Here is a 15722-nt window from a genome sequence, read left to right as displayed (position 1 = left end):
AAGCACTCTCACAACACTTGAACAAAATACGCAAAAAGCGTATAAATAATAAACATGCAATAATGCATGTATTTCATAAATAAAAGCAAATGCTTGAGACTCTCAAGCTTCTCCTACAACAAGGGGGAACACCCCTATTTATACAAGAAAGGAGAGGTGCAAGGGGGCTCCCCAAAGGAGTCGTTGGGGAGCTCCCAACGGTCACAATTGTGACCGTTGGGGGCTCCCCAACGACTCTATTGGGGAGACCCCAATGCACCTTTTTGTAAATACAAAAAGGAAAAATAAAAAATAAAAGAAATTTAAAAATAAGGGAAAAATTACAGCATATTCCAAATGGAATATGCGTAAAATATAAAAGGACTAAAATACCCTTTTCGGGTAAAAAGAGAAAAATGTATAAATATATATACTTATATATAGAGATACGTATACATATAATATATGTATACGTATCTCTATGTATATAAGTATATATATTTATACTTACAATGATGTTCTTGAGTATACATTTTAACACCCCCCCTCAAACTTACGGTGTGATAACCGCAAGTTTGTCAAGAAGGAAATGAAATCTAGGTGAACAAAGAGCTTTTGTGAAGAAGTCCGCAAGTTGATACTCAGACGTCACGTATGGTAGATCAATGACCTTCTTCAAGTATTCTTCCCTGACATAATGGCAGTCCATCTCTATATGCTTTGTTCGCTCGTGAAATGTGTGGTTCTTGGCAATGTAGATTGCACTTTTATTGTCACAGCAAAGCTTTGTTGGTTCTTTGACAACTACTCCCATATCTTTCAAAAGACGTCGAATCCATACTATTTCCATGGTGGTAGATGCCATGGCTCTGTATTCGGCTTCAATGGATGATAAGGAGATCTTCTGTTGCTTTTTACATCGCCATGAGATCAAAGATTCTCCTAAGAAAATACAAAAACCAGTGGTGGAGTGACGGTTACTAGGGTCACCTCCCCAATTTGAGTCAGTATAAGCAAGCAATTTTAATTCAGAAGAAGAGGATAGGAATACTCCCTTATTCACTGTTTCCTTCAAATATCTGATGATGCGAAGCACAACACTCATATGAACGGTTGTAGGAGCATGCTGAAACTGGCTGGCGATGTGTATAGCATGTGACAAATCGGGTCGAGTAATGCTGAGATACATTAAAGAACCTACCAACTGTCTGTAAGGAGTAGGATCGATTAGAGGAACACCGTCGTCAATCTTCATTTTTGCTCCCACAACTTCAGGGGTTTCACATACTTTGCCATCAGAAATTCCTGATCTGTCAATAATCTCACAAGCAAGCTTAGACTGAGATAAAAAATAACCACGTTGCGAATAGGCAACCTCAATTCCAAGAAAATATGTCAGAAAACCCAAGTCTGACATCTCAAATTTTAAAGTCAAGACGGACTTAATACCCTTGACTCCTTGAACATCATCACATGTAATTAACATGTCATCAACATATAGTAATAATATTATAATCCCTGCCTTAGATTTTCTAGTAAATAGAGCAGTGTCAGTATAACAGGAGGAGAAACCATTTTCCAGCATTACACTGGTAAATCTGTCATACCAGGCTTTGGGGGCCTGCTTCAAACCATAAAGGGCCTTTCGAAGACGAAGGACTTTATCTTTAGGGATCTCCATGCCTGGTGGAGCATCCATATACACTTCTTCATTAAGATCATTTAAAAAAACATTTTTTACATCCATTTGAAAGATATTCCAATTTTTAATAGATGCAATAGTGATAAAACATCTAATTGTAACCATTCGGGCTACATGAGCAAAAGTTTCTTCATAATCAATTCCATACTCTTGCCCATACCCTTTTGCAACTAAGCGAGCCTTATACCTTTCAAGGGATCCGTCGCTCTTAGTTTTAACCTTAAAAACTCATCGACAACCTATAGTTTTCTTTCCTATGGGTAGAGTTTGGAAATCCCAAGTTTCAGCCCTTTTAAGAGCATTAAGTTCATTTTGCATAGCTTCTTGCCATTCTATACATGTTTTTGCTTCTTCAAAATTTCTTGGTTCAAAATAAGAATGAATGGCACTAAGACAAGCCCTATATCGGGGTGAAAAGGAATCAAAGGAGACAAAATGAGTGGGAGGTCTCCTATTTCTCTTCGATCTTCGGTGATCGAGAACAGGAACAAGTTTACTATATTGATCAATAGCACTTCTAAAGGTGTCTTGGTTTCTACGAGAGTATGTTATAGGATCACTTGAAATCCTGCCTTCTTGTTGGTTATGCTCTTCGACATTACTCTCAATGTTCTCATCATGGTTTGATGATACATCATCATCACTAGATGTATCATCATTACTAGACAATAAGTCAAAAAGGAAGGAATAATCAAAATTTTCTTGTTGAGAAATATTTTTTTCAAATCCACTTTCATTTTCCAAAAAAGTTACATTTCTAGAGACATATAGCTTATCTTCTCGAAGATCATAGCATCGAAATTCCTTTTGAGTTTCAGAATATCCAAGAAAAGCGCAGGGAATAGCCTTGGGAGAGAGTTTGTCATTCTTATCCGTAAGTATGAAACACTTACACCCGAAGACTCGTAACCTATTATAATCCGGTTCGAGTTTATATAAAATCTCAAAAGGGGATATTTTCCCTAATATTCTAGAAGGCAAGCGATTTATCAGATAAACAGAAGGAAGAGCTGCTTCAGCCCAAAAATTTTTAGGAATGTTTTGGGAAATAAGAAGGGTTCTAGTGGTCTCGATGATATGCCTATGTTTTCTTTCAGCCAACCCATTCTGTTGAAGGGTTTTAGGACAAGATCTTTGGTGAATGATTCCTTGATCTTCCAGATATATTTTAAATTGGTTGGAGAGATATTCTTCTCCAGAATCACTTCTAAAAATCTTTATGTTACTATTAAATTGATTCTTGATCATTGAATGGAAGGTTCTAAAGCACAAAAAAATTCATGTTTGAATTTAAGAAAAAAGATCCATGAATATCTAGAGAAATCATCCACAAAAATAACATAATAAGAAAAGCCTCCTTTTGAGACTACAGGTGCGGGTCCCCAAACATCGGAATGAACAATTTCAAAGGGTTTAGATGAGAACATAGTTCTTTGCTCAAAAGGTAAACTTTGCATTTTTCTGAGAATACTAGGTCCTTTGCAAAATGTAAATAAGATAACTTGGTGATATTAGGATGACCAAGTCTTTTGTGTCACACATTTATATCTTTGTTTCGGGCAACATTACAAAAAGATTTTGGAACTTGAAGAGATTCCATATAGTATAAATCGTCTTTTCTAAAGCCTTCCCCAATCAATTTCTCGGACAGGCGATCCTGTATTAAACATTTATCACATGAAAATTTAATATCACATCCATGGTCCGAGAGTTGAGAAACAGAGAGAAGATTTAAGTTAAGTTTAGGTATAAATCTAATTTTAGGAATAAAAAAATCTTGAGTTTCAAAATTACCTATTCCTTTAATTTCAAGAGAGGTTCCATCCGCAGTGGAAACAAAGGATGGAGAAATATTTTTTGAATAATCGGAAAGTGAGAACATGTTTGGGGACATATGAAAAGATGCACCTGAGTCCAAAAGCCAAGAGACTTTACCTGGAATGGAAGAAGTAGACACGACGGCACCGGATGTAGCTCCCTTGAGAAGAGGTTGAAGGGCTTCCATTATTTGGTTCAACGAGAGTGACCCGCTTGATGATGCCTCTTCCTTTTGTGGTGCACCGGTGGTGGCCATAGCGAGAAGCTTTTTCCATTTGGGACATACGGGCTTGATATGCCCCGGTTCTTTACAAAAATGACATATAGTCTTGCTATAGTCCCTCTTTCCTCTTTGTCCACCATCTCCTCCTTGATTTTGGAATTTAAAATGAGGAGGACGATAGGTCTTTACATTATTTCCGGGTCTTGATACGGCATTAACCTCATTGTTTTCTTCATGATTACAAGGAACCATAAGAACACTTGATCCTTGTTTACATAAACTCATACGAGTCTCCTCACCACTTAATTTGGTGAGAACATCTTCAAGAGAGGGGGGAGTAAATGAGGATAGAAGTGATGACCTTATTTGCTCAAATTCCGGTCTCAACCCATTCAAAAAATTGAAAAAACGATCTTCTTCAAGTTGCTTGTGGCGGAGTTCAATTGCCTCTCCACTCCATTTTGGTTCAAGCATAGAAAGCTCATCCCAAATAGAGGAAAGATTCCCTAATAGACATTTCACCTTGAGTAAGGGAGAGGGCCTTCTTTTGAAGGTAATACTTATGGGATAGATCTCTTGATGTATACATTTTCTCGAGATAATGCCAAGCTTTCGATGCTCTTTTGAAATTGATAATGTTGACATTAATCTTTGTTTCGACGGATGCGAAGAACCAAGAAAGAATCTTGAAGTTCTTCATTTCCCATTCGTCGTGTTTCTTGGAGTATTCCTCAAGAGCTTTGATCCTTTCCTCTCCCTCAAGAATCTTGATTTCACTTCCGTCCATTACGGTTATCTTGGGTTCCGGTTCCGGAATTGTTCCTTGCACATAACCCCACAATCATTTTCCTTTTATGTGGGCCTCCATATTCCCGGCCCAAATATGATAGTTGGACCCATTCAACTTGAAGCCAAGGGCAAAGTGAGACTCTTTCTCACCCATTAAGGCGTAAAGAGAAGGAGAAAAAAAACGTACCAACACAATGTTTCAACTTCTACTTTGCACAAGATCCTTCTAAAATATTTGAGAAGCAAGATCCACCACTTCAATCTCTAAAGATCCGAAGGCACGGTTTTCGAGGCACTCGAACAAAAGAGGATCCCACGATCTTCAATCACCAACCGAGCTCTGATACCATGTAAAATTGTCTACGAAGAGACAATACACATACAAGCACAAATACTTTATAAAAGAAGTGCACGAAAGCACTCTCACAACACTTGAACAAAATACGCAAAAAGCGTATAAATAATAAACATGCAATAATGCATGTATTTCATAAATAAAAGCAAATGCTTGAGACTCTCAAGCTTCTCCTACAACAAGGGGGAACACCCCTATTTATACAAGAAAGGAGAGGTGCAAGGGGGCTCCCCAAAGGAGTCGTTGGGGAGCTCTCAACGGTCACAATTGTGACCGTTGGGGGCTCCCCAACGACTCTATTGGGGAGACCCCCAATGCACCTTTTTGTAAATACAAAAAGGAAAAATAAAAAATAAAAGAAATTTAAAAATAAGGGAAAAATTACAGCATATTCCAAATGGAATATGCGCAAAATGTAAAAGGACTAAAATACCCTTTTCGGGTAAAAAGAGAAAAATGTATAAATATATATACTTATATATAGAGATACGTATACATATAATATATGTATACGTATCTCTATGTATATAAGTATATATATTTATACTTACAATGATGTTCTTGAGTATACATTTTAACAGATACCAGTTGCCTTCTAAAGCTTATAATGTTGGCCATATCTAACACAAATAGGATCCTTTTGCAGTTTCTGTTATCTCAAACTAGTAATTGTTGGATTTTCCTGTGGTTCAACTTGCTGGGCATTCAAAATGCTAGTTGCGGGCCTAGCCTGTAAGCCACCTTTGTGAGACCCGGGCCAGCATAAGAAATCTGAGCCCACTTCATGCACTTGCTGAACCGTTGTTCTTGTCGAATATTTGAAAATATGTTATTTCATCTGCATCTTTTACATCTATACCTCATTATGTTTTCCCAACCATATGCATGTTTGTAATATCTGCAATCTTTAAATAGGTTAAAATACTGCATATTGCTAAAGCTAGTAAGTTTTGGACAATGTGGACTCAAATCATTAAGGTTCTTGTATTTTCTGATTCTCTCTAGGAAAGAGGTGTGGTACTTAACCAGTCCTGTGTTAAGAATTTTCTAAAAATGCTTATCAAATTCAGCTTTTTGGACTAAAGATGTAATCTTTTATATGGAATTGCATTACTGTTGATGAATTACTGAGTTAGTCTTTTCCTGATTAGGTGCTCTAATGGTGTTGACACTTAAAGTTATATCATGTGCAATAAACTACGGTGATGGGTTATTAAAAGAAGAAGGCCTTCGTGAGGCCCAAAAGAAGTACCGGTTACTTCGATGCCCTTCCCTGCTTGAGTATATTGGTTACTGTCTTTGCTGTGGCAGTCACTTTGCTGGACCAGTTTATGAAATGAAAGATTATCTTGAATGGACAGAAAAGAAAGGAGTAGGTTTGAGATGATAAACAGTTGCTTTATTAATCTTTATTATTCTTTTCTGTGCAGTCAAAAGTAGAGACCTCATTAATATTTTATTTGCAGCTATGGGGTCCTGATAATAAGAGAGCACCTCCTTCTCCCTATGGAGCTGTCCTGAAAGCTCTTATTCAAGCTGCTATATGCATGGGACTTTACTTGTATCTGGTACCTTATTTCCCATTGTCCCGGTTTTCTGAGCCTATATACCAGGAGTGGGGATTCTGGAAACGGCTGGGTTACCAATACATGTCTGGGTTTACAGCTCGTTGGAAATATTATTTCATATGGTCCATTTCATAGGCATCCATCATAATTTGTGGTCTTGGATTCAGTGGCTGGACAGATACTGTCCCGCCCAGACCACGATGGGATAGTGCAAGAAATGTTGATATTATTGGGGTGGAGTTGGCCAAGAGTGCAGTGGAGCTGCCTCTTGTGTGGAACATTCAAGTTAGCACATGGCTCCGCTACTGTGAGTTCATGTTCATATTTCATTATTCTTTAATATTAAATTTGTTTTTTGATATGTTTTTAGGACACATTTAAGGATGAGTAATACAAAGAGGAAATCTTCTTTTAGTGTGAAAAGAGAAGCTTGCCATGTCTTCTCAAGGATGGGAATGGTTTTTATATGAAAAACCATCCCAAATGGGATGGACTTTCCATCCGTACTACGAAAGATTTCTGCCTCTCAACATGGAGAAAAAATTCCTGTGTAAAACTTTATTCTTTCCTAGCTTTTGTGTGTGTGTGTATGCATGTGTGAGTTGTGGTGGACAAGAGTGTGAGTTTCTGGCCAGCCAAATTCCAGCAAGACACTGGCCATGCATATTTTGGTTCAGTATGCACGTGCGATTAAATACACAAGCAAATATGAAAGAAGATGGAATTAATATGTATTGAAGATATTAGTAAATTAAAACATGCTCATAAATGATCAAAACTACAATCTGGTGATAATTATGTATTATGGCATACAGGGTAATTAACAAAGGCGTTGTTAATAAATAAAATGAATAAATGCATGCATGCATGTATGTATGTATGTATGTATGTATGTATGTATGTATGTATGTATGTATGTATGTATGTATGTATGTATGTATGTATGTATGTATGTATGTATGTATGTATGTATGTATCAACACAATATTCAAAAATGGCTAGGAATGGTTTACATGTGTTCCCAACCAATGGAGCAGTTACCACTTTCAGTCCAAATTTCCCTGCGCAGCAAGCTTCACAAAATTGTCCTTATAAAGGATGTTCATTTAAAAAGAAGTTCCTAGCAGCTATTTTTTCATCCTAGGAAAATTTTTCTACATTGAAAGCTAGCTTCAGTTTCTAATTGTCCTCTTGCCTAGGAATTTTATTGTTTTAGGCAGCATCACACAAAAATGCTATCAAATATTAGAATGTACAAATCTGTTCTTATATTTGTGAATGTTTTCCTTTTTAGCCTTAGAATCGGTTTCTTGCAGATGTTTATGAAAGACTCATCCAGAAAGGGAAGAAACCAGGCTTCCTGCAGTTGCTGGCGACACAGACAGTTAGTGCTGTTTGGCATGTGAGTACTGTTTTATATTCTTTGGTTTGGGCTTGGATAGATGACTTTAACTGATCTGCTGGCTTGGCCACTTGGTTGCATCAGCATATCATATTATCATTACGCATGTGCTTTAAAGGGGGCCTGAAACTTTTCTAACTAGAGTTATAAACGGGAAATTCTCAAGGATTAAAATACTCTCCACCTTTACTATGTTTATAGCAGCGTGATCCATTATTTGCAAAATATTGGAAGGGAGTCTAGCTCCAGTTATTATCATAGCTTCCACTGCTACTCATTATAGCTATTTTATAGAGCATAGATTACTGTTGGGTTCCCAAAACATCACAAAATGGATATATAACAATTCGATCCATGACATGCATGGATGCTCAGATATATGCTTTCGGGTTTGTGTAGCAAATATTTCTCGTAATAGTAATCTTTTTCTTGTTCACTTGTTGATTTCATCATATTGATGGATCATACTTATTCTGTACTCAATCTTGCAAATTTTAATTGATATCATGCAAAACAAAATTTTTCATATGACTGCCTATGCTCTTGGGAGCATTGTCATCTTCTGATATTAGTAGGCTGTTCTTGGAACTTCAGTTTCTGTTCATCTTATACTTCTTTACCTACAAACTCTGGTTGTCTTATGCTCTTATTGACTTGCAGGGGCTATACGCTGGATACATCATATTCTTTGTGCAGTCTGCAATAATGATTGCAGGTTCAAGAGGTATCCATCTATTCTTTTTTCTTTGCTTTTTCATTAGTAGATGTTGAATCATATTCTGGTTGCTAATTTTTTTGGCTTTTCCACCACCAGCTATTTACAGATGGCAGCAAGCCATTCCCACCAATTTGGATATATTAAGAAAGGCAATGGGTTTTATGAACTTTGCTTATACGCTGCTGGTTCTTAACTATTCCTGCATTGGCTTCATGGTTAGTATTCTTACTGCTTGAGATCCTATTTCTATCTTTTCTTTCCATGAATATATGCATATATGAGTAGAGGAGGCCACTTTACCATTGTCATCTGACTCCTCATGGATGTATTTGCCTGAACTCATGCATGGCTCACAAGCAATGGCCTCTTTGTCTTTACATTCAATGGGTTATAGACAAAGAGATGCCCCATTCTGGTGGGTGAGCCACAAAATTTTTGCAGTTGTTTTTGGTGGAAGATGAATTTTTGAAAAGGTTATGTGTGACTTCCTCCTCCCAAGTTTAAAAGTATGTTTCAAGGGATTCAATTATCACAATGACATGATAGAGGATCTTTACTGAACTTGGTCTCTTTTTTTTCCACGCCCCCCACCTCCCCACCTTTTGGAGTAATAGTTTTTATGCCTCATCAATATTTCTTCAAGAGAGCATAGTTAAGAACCTAATGACTGTTTATGTTCTTTCTCTGACACCAACTTTCCGATGCCTTTTAAGAATGGTGGCACATGTAGTGGAATCAACTCCAAAATTTTGTTGTAGTTCCACTTTATTGCCATGGGTTCAGACATGCTAGCAACTATCATCAGGGAAAGTGGGAAACCTAAGACATCCTTCCATGTCCTTGAAAACTTGTTGTCATCATAGTAAAATGCAATCTTCTTAAACATGAGAGGAACTGAGCCATTTTTAGTTATTTTTAATTATGATTTTATCTTTTGCATGTAGGTCTTAAGCATACATGAGACACTCGCTTCGTATGCAAGTGTATACTACGTTGGCACCATCATACCGATTGTGGTGATCCTCCTCGGCTACATAATCAAGCCATCAAAGCCATCCAGATCACAAGCTCGTAAAGATAAGTGAAGCAAGCTTTTAAGTTATCTAGATGGCTTCGGTTCCTGTAATTCTTGTCGTCCATATCTCAAACAAGGCACATCAATGTCTTGCCTGCTGGCAAACATTGGAGTTGAACTCTGAGTTCATTGTTGAGATAGAGTGCTCCATACTGGTTTCATCCTCGTGTCAGCTGGGCGTGATCATGTTTTTTTTTTCTTACTTTTGGTACTTGATCTTTTTCTTATTTTTGGTACTTGAATCTTTTTCTTTTTGGTACTCAATGTGCCACTTTTTTGCTGTACCATGTTTGAATCTGTGTTGAATGGATTGGTGCTGCAATTCTGGCCATTCTGAAATCTGCAGAACAAGGTGTTATGCCTGCCTAGCTGCTTCTCCTCATCTGATACAGCTTTCTATCTGTATACCTATATTTGTAATGATTATTTCTACTGTTAATTCGGAACCCTATTCATGCATTGAAGATTCTGTCTTTACTTCATGAGATGGCACCATGAAAATGACATTGGCTATGGGAGTCCAATATTATCTCATGTAAGGGGTCACCCATTTAGAAAATTGGCAACTTGAGAAAATCAAAGGCTTTCTCCTCTAAGAGGACTTTTGGATGAACCCACTTGAACACGAAATTTGGAGTTGGGAAACTGTATTATGGAGCACCAATTTCCCTGCTTATCCTATTATTTTTGGATGAGTAATGCATCCAAAGAACCCCTTGAATAGATTGGCAAGTGAGAGTGTGGGCATGGCACCAACCTGTATCACAGGGTTAGGTCATTTTGGCTGCACGTCCTTGTGGCACACCATCAACACGCTGACACATATACCTGCATGTACTGATATTATTTAATAATCAGTTAATACTTTTTTCTTTTTTATATATTTACACGGAGAACTCACCCCCAGGATCACAGACCTAGCCGTGTTGGCTATGCCTGACGTACTTACGGTTGCTGTCCTGGCAGCATAAAACTCTCTGGGCTTACCCCTTGCCCCCAGAGAGTCGCCATGCTTCAGCTTGTGCAAGGGATGACGTCCATGGGATTTGAACCTAGACCACCTGCCTAGCGTCCAAGTCCCATCTCACTACGCCAAACCCCTTTGGGGCTTCAAAATCCTAGCTTTTGGATGAAGGATATTCACGTCTTTGTTGGAAATAAATCTGGGTCATGTTGGTTTCAAGCACGCTGTCAATTTGGGTAAAGACAGAACTCTGTAGATGAATCGGCCATTGGAAGTGCGATACCAGTGAGGGATCTTCTTTATATTGGAAACCATGAGAGAGAGAGAGAGATGACAAAAGTAAAGTTATCCTTTCTGGTACAACTATTGATGGTTTCAAGTTTCAACAGAGCTAAACTCACATAAAGTTGAGAACAGTCGAGGTTTCATATTATTGGCATCTTGCATCAGTTATGCGTTTGGAAACAAAGATAGAGCATGAATAAAACCAAATTTCAAATAAATTTAAATATTAGCAAATTGATTACATTTTCACCACTGTCAAAAACCCCAGGGATGATGGGCAAAAGAGGAAAAAAAAAGAGATGAGCATTGTTACAAAAAATTGCTCTTGCTGGTTCCATCTTCTATGATTGAATTCATTGAAGCTCATTTTTTCAACAGGCAGAAGAGAATCAGTGTTGCTATCTTTACTCAGTAAAGCCATATGGTACTACCATGAATAACTGCCATGTTCAATCTACAAAGATTTATGTCTCTATAAAAACTTCTCCAAACCAGACCAAATTCTGGAAACACCGAAACAGTAGAAAAAAAAGAATCGATTCAGTTGGCAGTGTTAACATGTAAAAAAGAAAAAAATCAAATGAAAGAAGCAGATCAATCCAATTGGCAGTGTTAAATGTAAAAAAGAGAAAACTTTGGGATTCATGGAGAGAGAGAGAGAGAGAGAGAGAGAGAGAGAGAGAGAGAGAGAGAGAGAGAGAGAGAGAGAGAGAGAGAGAGAGAGCCTTAAGTCACACGACCTTATGGCTATGATTAGGCTTGACATTAGGCTTTGCACATCTGTTATGTCATGTTTGATAGAGTAGACCTGCTATGTGCAACTAGTTGTTACTCTTTATTCAAATTTCAGTGCGACTCTCCAAAAAGCACAAATAAAATGGCATATTAGTTATACCTCTCCTGGAGCTGAGAAATGAACTGTAGTGCTGGAAAGGACACCTAGAATACACATACTGTGAACACAAATGCTGTCTTCACCTAGGAGTTGACCCCTCACCATGTCAAAGAAAATGAACAAAGACATGGTCAGGAAACAAAACATTCTGAATTCTTGAAAGTTCTAACAAATCTACTGAGAAATTCATATTTTCTGCAATTTTAAATATGGTGGAGCCACCTGAATACGGCTGCGGATATGGGGATATGGCCATTTTTATGAAGCTTTCAATATGACCAGTATATAAGGGGACAATATACCGGGGCCAAAATTGAGTATCTGTGTGACGAGCTAATTTTCTTCTGTTATACCAGCCAGATATTAAGCACCCATCTTATGTACATGATGGCGCCAATTTGAAGATATCTCAACCAAAATTACTTGGGCTTTATTGTCCTGAAAGATAACATCTCAACCAAAATAAAATTTTGAAGATGCTCATCTTATGTACATGATGGTGAAGTAATGGGTTAGTGACTGAGTTTCTGTATCTGCAAAATTATTTTAGTAAAGCAACATAAATACTCAAAGCTTGGATAAACCCCCACCTAACAAGTTACTTGTTGAGAGGTCCTCTTTGTTGTATAGCCGACCAAGATTAGATAGGTTGTTGGCAATTTGTTCAGCATCCGTTGATGGGAGGTCCTGCAAATGAGCAGAAATCTGTGCTTGTCAAGGCACTTTTTGAAAGAGACAGTTATATACATAAGATAGCAGAAATCAGCTAAGACTATCAAATTTCTATGAAGATACAACATGATCAGATGTATAAGACTGCTAGTCCAGGTGGAACGTTTTTATCTGGTGCTAATGATTTAATAAATTATCTTTGTAGCTCCAAAGTGTTTCAGTTTATGCTCCTGTCTATTATCTGGATATACCAAGTGAGGTGTACGGTTTAACAAGACTACTATGAAATATTTTCTCATTAGTGGGGAAAGCTCTTCAGCTGTGGTTTATGGTTCTCTTGGCCAAATGGTTCATCTGGGGGAGAGATCGAGCTTCAAGAAATAGTGGATAACATCATGTTCACAAACTCAGGTATTCAGCTTTCACCATTGAGAAGGTTATGGTCAAAACTCCCCCTTTTAAATGTTCAGTATCATCACTAACAGGAGATATGCATTACTGTTCTACATGAACTAATGAGAAAATTATACCAAATGAACAATTTAGGATCCTTGAGTGCATTTCTAACCAACACATTTGATTTATGGTTTCTCTTGGCCAAATGATTCATCTGGGGAGAGATTGAGCTTCAAGAAATAGTGAATAAAATCATGTTCACAAAAGTATTCAGCTCTGAGCTTTGTGAAGGTTATGGTCATAACTGCCTTTTTAAACGTTTAGCATCATCACTGACAGGATATATGCATTAATGTTAAGCTAGACCAAGTGATCACTTTAGGATCCTTAAGCGCTTTTCATAACCACCACTTTTTTGAAGTGGTTAGAAATTCCACAAATATAATGTTTCCATGTCTGGTTCCCTTGCAGCTCCACATGAACCCGTCTCTCAAATAAACTCTGTAACTCTAATGGGACTTAATGCACACAAGGATTTCATTTCTAAATTATAAGCAGTTATATTCAATCATTACTGATTCTCACTGATCAACACAAAAGACTAAATTCACATAACTTAATTGAACTGTTAACTAACTACTTGGAAGCAACCTACAAACAGATATACCCATTGAAAAGGAAATTGTTTAAACAATTACAATGTGGGTTTTGATGTGGATGTACCGATGCATCTGGCCTAGACTCAACGATCTCTGCATTATCATAATGGAAAGATGCAGTTATAGCAGCTTCTTGAAGGAGTACAGAGCCGATTGATAATGTTGGTGCAATGAGACAGCCCTGAGGAATGCTTATTTGGTCAAACACTTCTTGCAAGCTTGGGAAATGGAAAACAATAGAGAAATATCGACAGTTTGTCATCATAAAAAAATCTCACCCAATCTCACCATGCTCGCCTTCTCTCAGAATGCAGATTGTGCCGCCACCGTATCTAAATTACCAGGCACATAAACAACACTCTTCAGGCCGAAAGCTGTTGCCTGAATATCCACGAAGAACAGGAACATTGTGGCATGACCATAACGAAATTGAAAGAAGAAAATGTTATGGCCATAAATCTCAAAACATTCTGAAAGAAGTAAAAGGGATCCATGATTTACAAAGATCAAGGCTCTGTTTGGGAACCTTGAATCGGAGATGTGCTGTGGTTTTCCCCCAGTGCTCTCATACTCTGCAGTTTGGGAGCTGTGGTGTTGCCAAAACACTGCATTGGGAATGAAGTTGGCAGTGCCAACACCACATTTCATTTCAGTACCATTCAGAAGAGGATGTTTTTGGCAACTCTATCTTCAACACCTATTTTGGCAAGACATGGAAATGGTGTTTCCATGCAATTCTCCCAAACAGAGCCTAAGACAAAAACCAATTTAAGTGGATTTTTACGAGAATGAAACTAGAACAAATTTTCAAATGTTGTATCTAATATCTATTTACCACTACATTAATCAACTTAATCATAAAACAAGCTGTTTGTGCTCTAGCAGTTTCAAATAACTAAACGGTATAATTCTAGAAAAGCAAATTGGAGAATATACTAAATAGACCAACCTGTTCTACGTTCTCATAAACAGTAGAAGGTTCAGTGAAGTCCACGACAACCCCGTTTGCTTTGGACTGCCACCGTTCAAAATACATTCTCAATAGTTATAATCAGTGGCGTAGCTAGGATTCATGTGAGGGGGGGGGGGGGGGCAAACAGGGGTGTAGCAAAAAAAAAAATTGTGATCGATTTTTTTTTTGAGATAAAATAAAAAATGGCTACAATTATTAATAAAAATCTATTTCATATGGACGAATCAAACTATTTGCTGCAGTCAGGGCTGGGCTAGGACTGGGCTGTGCTACAAAAATGGATAAAAATCTATTTCATATGGAATCAGGGCTGGGCTAGGACTGGGCTTTAAAAAAAAAAATGTAACTGTTTTGGGAGGCAGGACTGGGCTACAGCCCAGTCCTGCCCCCCCCCCCCAGCTACGCCTTTGGTTATAATACTTCAAAAATTTCTACAAGAACCAATATTATGATATTCAATGGAACATGAATTCAATTAGACTAAGGAGAAACAAATGATTAGTTACCTTTATTTTTGAGTTATTTTTTATACTTTATGTACTCCACCTTCTTATATCCATTCTTCTTATAAAAGAAGCACTTTATAAAAGAACCGTGGTGTGTGAAATACATGTAGGACCTGTGGGACACTTGTCTTATAAAAGAAGCGGACCCACCTAACTAGATGCGTAGGACACTTGTGGGCCTATTTGGTATACCCCTTGCTCTTGAAAACAGCTAGCATTCAGGTGCCTTAATCATTCACAAAAGGATGCATTAAACAATAGTGGTGTGTGGAATACATGTAGGACCTGATCACTGTCTTCATGGAGGCAGGATGCTGGTGGCCCTTCATGCCACGTTGTGCCTCGGTGAGGGCCTGTCTCTGAAGCTCATTAAGCCTGAACCCACTTCCTGGATGACATGTGAATGGCTTCATGTTTGATGATAACACTTCATTCAGATCAATTATATGCAGTTCTTGGTCTGTTCCATCGACCATAGTCACAAATATCACGTTTTTAACTTGATATTAACATGATAAAACACTTTTTACTTTATATATATATGAAAAGTGGTAGCTGCCTACCACCAGTAAATAGGTATTTTCTGGTTGTTTTTCACAAATCTAACCCTATAGATGTATTCGGCATGATCGATTTGCTAAGAAATGACACTCAAATAATGTTTTTTAAGTACTAAAATATTTTTAAAAATTGTAAACGGTTGATTTTTAAATCTTATAAAAGCCTACCTTGTATCAAAAGTT

The 15722-nt window shown here is 37.6% G+C and overlaps 1 protein-coding gene and 1 pseudogene across 1 annotated transcript in view; one reads left to right on the top strand and one right to left on the bottom strand.

Moving 5' to 3' along the window:
* LOC149842673 (lysophospholipid acyltransferase 1-like) overlaps positions 1–10088 on the top strand; it is a 39376-nt gene extending 29288 nt beyond the window's left edge. The window contains exons 4-9 of the mRNA XM_090000717.1: positions 6018–6238; positions 6333–6741; positions 7751–7836; positions 8497–8560; positions 8651–8769; positions 9499–10088. Of these exons, the coding sequence (XP_089856843.1) occupies positions 6018–6238; positions 6333–6569 (458 nt within the window). The 3' untranslated portion in view covers positions 6570–6741; positions 7751–7836; positions 8497–8560; positions 8651–8769; positions 9499–10088. The remainder of the gene's footprint in view (positions 1–6017; positions 6239–6332; positions 6742–7750; positions 7837–8496; positions 8561–8650; positions 8770–9498) is intronic.
* Positions 10089–10399: 311 nt separating this feature from the next.
* On the bottom strand, positions 10400–15455 carry LOC149842672 (dihydrodipicolinate reductase-like protein CRR1, chloroplastic; annotated as a pseudogene).
* Positions 15456–15722: the final 267 nt, after the last annotated feature.

Source organism: Nuphar pumila, chromosome 3 (assembly GCF_984573655.1).
Source record: "Nuphar pumila chromosome 3, dmNupPumi1.hap1.1, whole genome shotgun sequence".
Taxonomy (NCBI): Eukaryota; Viridiplantae; Streptophyta; class Magnoliopsida; order Nymphaeales; family Nymphaeaceae; genus Nuphar; species Nuphar pumila.
The sequence above is the reverse complement of the archived record's forward strand: the minus strand, read 5'-3'. Positions and strand labels throughout refer to the sequence as shown.